The 5,204-nt window shown below is 35.7% G+C and overlaps 1 protein-coding gene across 1 annotated transcript in view; it reads left to right on the plus strand.

Moving 5' to 3' along the window:
* Positions 1–3,083, plus strand: part of LOC140557148 (LIM/homeobox protein Lhx8) — a 7,659-nt gene extending 4,576 nt beyond the window's left edge. The window contains exons 6-8 of the mRNA XM_072681313.1: positions 1,115–1,210; positions 2,239–2,400; positions 2,525–3,083. Of these exons, the coding sequence (XP_072537414.1) occupies positions 1,115–1,210; positions 2,239–2,349 (207 nt within the window). The 3' untranslated portion in view covers positions 2,350–2,400; positions 2,525–3,083. The remainder of the gene's footprint in view (positions 1–1,114; positions 1,211–2,238; positions 2,401–2,524) is intronic.
* Positions 3,084–5,204: the final 2,121 nt, after the last annotated feature.

Below are 5,204 nucleotides of genomic sequence, written 5' to 3' on the forward strand. Positions count from 1 at the left end.
TTAGGTTTACAATAAAGATTAAGGGTGTTTTTATAAAAAAGGGGTAAGATTATGTTTAGAATAAAAGTAAAGATTAGGTTTAGAATGAAGGTTAAGATTAGGTTTAAAATAAAGGTTAGGATTAGGTTTAGAATAAGGATGAGAATAAAGGTTAAGATTAGGTTTAGAATAAAGGTTAAGATTAGGTTTAAAATAAAGGTTAAGATTAGGTTTAGAATAAAGGTTAAGATTAGGTTTAAAATAAAGGTTAAGATTAGATTTAGAATAAAGGTTAGGATTATGTTTAGAATAAGGATGAGACTAAAGGTTAATATTAGGTTTAAAATAAAGGGTTAAGATTAGGTTTAGAATAAGGGTTTAGATTAGATTTAGAATAAAGGTTAAGATTAGGTTTAGAATAAGGGTTTAGATTAGGTTTAAAATAAAGGGTTAAGATTAGGTTTAGAATAAGGGTTTAGATTAGGTTTAAAATAAAGGGTTAAGATTAGGTTTAGAATAAGGGTTTAGATTAGATTTAGGATAAAGGTTAAGATTAGGTTTAGAATAAAGGGTTAAGATTAGGTTTAGAATAAAGGGTTAAGATTAGATTTAGAATAAGGGTTTAGATTAGATTTAGGATAAAGGTTAAGATTAGGTTTAGAATAAAGGGTTAAGATTAGGTTTAAAATAAAGGGTTAAGATTAGATTTAGAATAAGGGTTTAGATTAGATTTAGGATAAAGGTTAAGATTAGGTTTAGAATAAAGGGTTAAGATTAGGTTTAGAATAAAGGGTTAAGATTAGATTTAGAATAAAGGTTAAGATTAGATTTAGAATAAAGGGTTAAGATTAGATTTAGGATAAGGGTTTAGATTAGGTTTAGAATAAGGGTTTAGATTAGATTTAGAATAAGGGTTTAGATTAGATTTAGAATAAAGGTTAAGATTAGGTTTAGAATAAAGGTTAGGATTAGGATAGTGGTTAGTGCGACACAACTGATAACACCTGTTAGTGAGCGATCACGTCATTTAGGAGACAGGGGTTCGATTCCGGTCTGACTATGCTGACTATGCTGTACTATTTCTGATATTGGAACTGGTTCACTCGTATTTGAGTCCTGACTGGGTGTCCTCCAGGTGATGCAGGCCCAGTTCGTGCAGGACTGCAGTCCAGATGCCCAGGTCCTGCAGACACTGTCAGAGCAAACTGGACTGAGCCGGAGGGTCATCCAGGTTAGTCTACATTTCTGCAGTACACACAGTAATGCGTCACAAATCAGTCTGAGTGTCTGTTTTAATAGAAAGCTAAGCTTAAGATTAGGTCTAGAATGAGGGTTAAGATTAAGTTTAGAATAAAGGTTAAGATTAGGTTTAGAATAAAGGTCAGGATTAGGTTTAGAATGAGGGTTAAGATTAGGTTTAGAATAAAAATTAAGATTAAGTTTAGAATAAAGGTTAAGATTAGATTTTGAATAAAAATTAAGATTAGGTTTAGAATGAAGGTTAAGATTAGGTTTAGAATAAAAATTAAGATTAGGTTTAGAATAAAAGTTAAGATTAGGTTTAGAATAAAGAGTTAGATTAGATTTAGAATAAAGGTTAAGATTAGTTTTAGAATAAAGAGTTAGATTAGATTTAGAATAAATATTAAGATTAGGTTTAGAATAAGGATTAGGATTAGGTTTAGAATAAAGATTAAGATTAGGTTTAGAATAAAGATTAAGATTATGTTTAGAAGTAAAGTTAAGATTAGGTTTAGAATAAAGGTTAAGATTAGGTTTAGAATAAAGAGTTAGATTAGATTTAGAATAAAGGTTAAGATTAGGTTTAGAATAAAGAGTTAGATTAGATTTAGAATAAATATTAAGATTAGGTTTAGAATAAGGATTAGGATTAGGTTTAGAATAAAGATTAAGATTAGGTTTAGAATAAAGATTAAGATTATGTTTAGAAGTAAAGTTAAGATTAGGTTTAGAATAAAGGTTAAGATTAGGTTTAGAATAAGGATTAGGATTAGGTTTAGAATTAAAGTTAAGATTAGGTTTAGATTTAGGATTAAGATTAGGTTTATAATAAAGGTTAAGATAAACCATGTGTGTTTACACCAATCAGCCATAACATTAAAACCGCCAAGTATACAATGATCAGCGTCTACCAAAAGTGCTGCATTAAAAGGACAACCGGTGACCCGGGTCAGGGTCATGGGTGCCCAAGGCTCATCATGCATCCTGTCCCTTTAACCCATGTTGTTTGTCACGCAGGTCTGGTTCCAGAACTGCAGAGCAAGGCATAAGAAGCATGTTTGTCCAAACCTGTATCCGGCTCTGGAGCAGCAACTGTGGCCGGTCTACACTTCCACATATACATCCTGACTGAGCCCCACGCAGACACCCATCTCTCCCCAGTGCAGAGCTACTGATAAGGTAAGCACTAATGCAGCTGACGTAATGACTGCAGTGCAATCATCTTCCCATAAACAGCTTCTGAGGGCAGAAATAGCTGCTAAAAACCCAAAGTAACTTCTAGAACTTGCCTTTGTCTCTGCAGGCTGCCCATCCTCTGAGCTGCCCCGGCCTCCACTGCCCCAACAACCAGAACCCGACCCATCTACACTCACCAAACACCTTCATTGTGCATCCGGACCACTGGAGTGCCCACAAACTACAGCTGTAGAGCTCTAGAGGAGTGCCATCAGACGCTAATGTAGGAGTAACAAGGCTAACCAGCTATGGACGCTTATAACCCACCAATAGATGGTTAAGTAGTGTCTAATGGACCTGCTGAGCTGTTTACATTATGATACTGAGAGCCTTATGCCATTTTGTCATTATGCAAATGTCAGAAAATATGGATATCTGAGGTTCTGAGTGCACAACAGATATATGACACTATATGTCCAAAAGTATGTAGACACCCCTTCTATTGAATGCATTCGGCTCCTTTAAGTTGCACCCATTGTTGACACAGATGTGCAAATCTACAGGGGTAGAGAAGTACTGCCAAAACTCTCTGGAGCAGATAATTACATGTGAACCTATTGGCACCATGCTGCTTAAGGGGGCTAGAGGGGTGTAAAGCCCCCCAGCGTTGAGCTGTGGAGCAGTGGAAGAGCTGTGTTCTCTGGAATGATGGATGGTGGTGGAGCTCCATCCAGTACATCCAACAGCAATGCTGCTCCAAAATCAAGGACTGGGGACTGATGGCGTATGGGCTGTACCGACTGGGGAGTTTAACAAAAGTCACAATCTGCATCCAGCTGTGCTATTAACCCCTTTTGCTCCTAAATTACAACAGTGAGGACAAACAGCCAGGAACCACTGGTGGCTTTGCAGAGTTGAAGAGGTGGGAACAAATGAACTCTCAATATTGCAGACCCTTGCTGGCGAAAACCAGGGGAAAGAGACAATGAGGGCTGAACAGAGGCAGTTGTCAGAGATGTGTGGACTATGATTATAGAGGCGTAAGCTTGTTGAGAGGTCTTATTGTGCTGTGTTCAGACACGACGGCACTCGCATGTAAGAAAAGCAGAGCTAGGCTAACAGCTGACAATGAGACTAAAGATCATCCACCTGGTTTTAAAAAGCTCTGCAGGACAGAAGGACTCCTGCGTCCCGGAGACTGGTCAGCTCAATTGCAGACTTCATTTGAACTAAGCGGTGAATAAAAAAGTAAAGGCGGCGGGTTAATGAATATGTGTCACCTGTAATTTTCTCATTGTGAGGGAAAGAATAGGCGCACCCCAACCGTGTAGCAAAGTGACGTTCATACTAAAGGTTATAAATTATGACCAGAGCAACTTTTACAACTCTTTACTTACTTTGGGAATAATTGTGTGGGGAAATGCAGTATTTATGTATATAATAGAGTGTCTAAAACTCTGTAAAAACTCAGTAAACAATAAATAAACATAAAGTCAGTGGTCAGTGGGAGTGTCTACCTGTAATTAACTCTATATAACATTAGAATAAACCCAAATAAACATAATGTCAGTGGTCACTGAGAGTGTCTACCTGTAATTAACTCTATATAACATTAGAATAAACCTTAATAAACATAAAGTCAGTGGTCACTGAGAGTGTCTACCTGTAATTCTATATAACATTAGAATAAACTCAAATCAACATAAAGTCATTGGTCAGTGAGAGTGTCTACCTGTAATTAACTCTATATAACATTAGAATAAACCCAAATAAACATAAAGTCAGTGGTCAGTGGGAGTGTCTACCTGTAATTAACTCAATATAAAATTAAAATAAACTCATATAAACAAAGCCAGTGGTCAGTGAGAGTGTCTACCTGTAATTCTATATAACATTAGAATAAACCCAAATCAACATAAAGTCAGTGGTCAGTGAGAGTGTGTACCTGTAATTAACTCTATATAACATCAGAATTAACCCAAATAAACATAAAGTCAGTGGTCAGTGAGAGTGTCTAGCTGTAATTAACTCTATATAGCATTAGAATAAACCCAAATAAACATAAAGTCAGTGGTCAGTGAGAGTGTCTACTTGTAATTAACTCTATATGAAATCAGAATAAACCCAAATAAACATAAAGTCAGTGGTCAGTGGGAGTGTCTACCTGTAATTAACTCTATATAACATTAGAATAAACCCAGATAAACATAAAGTCAGTGGTCAGTGAGAGTGTCTACCTGGAATTAACTCTATATAACATTAGAATAAACCCAGATAAACATAAAGTCAGTGGTCAGTGAGAGTGTCTACCTGTAATTAACTCTATATAACATTAGAATAAACCTTAATAAACATAAAGTCAGTGGTCAGTGAGAGTGTCTACCTGTAATTAACTCTATATAACATTAGAATAAACCTTAATAAACATAAAGTCAGTGGTCAGTGAGAGTGTCTACCTGTAATTAACTCTATATAACATAAAAATGTGTAACTTCATTAAATCAATGTTCCAGTCTGATGTTGATTTATCATCACAGTAACACAATAAATAGTATTAGGTAAAGAGGTCTTATTATTATTATTATTATTATTATTATTATTATTATTATTATCTAAAAGTAATTCCCAGCCTTATCTTTTAAATTCAGCTGATTTGACTATTATACACAGCTATTTGATAGCACAGGGTTTCAGACCAATAGAAACTTGAGGTGGGAGGAGTTAGATGTGGTCCAGCCCTCCAGTCTCTGGGGGTGTAGATCCTCCCTGTGGCTGAAACGGCAGTGGAGTCACTCAGTGAAGTCACG

The sequence above is a fragment of the Salminus brasiliensis genome, chromosome 6, assembly GCF_030463535.1.
Source record: "Salminus brasiliensis chromosome 6, fSalBra1.hap2, whole genome shotgun sequence".
In the NCBI taxonomy this organism is placed as follows: Eukaryota; Metazoa; Chordata; class Actinopteri; order Characiformes; family Bryconidae; genus Salminus; species Salminus brasiliensis.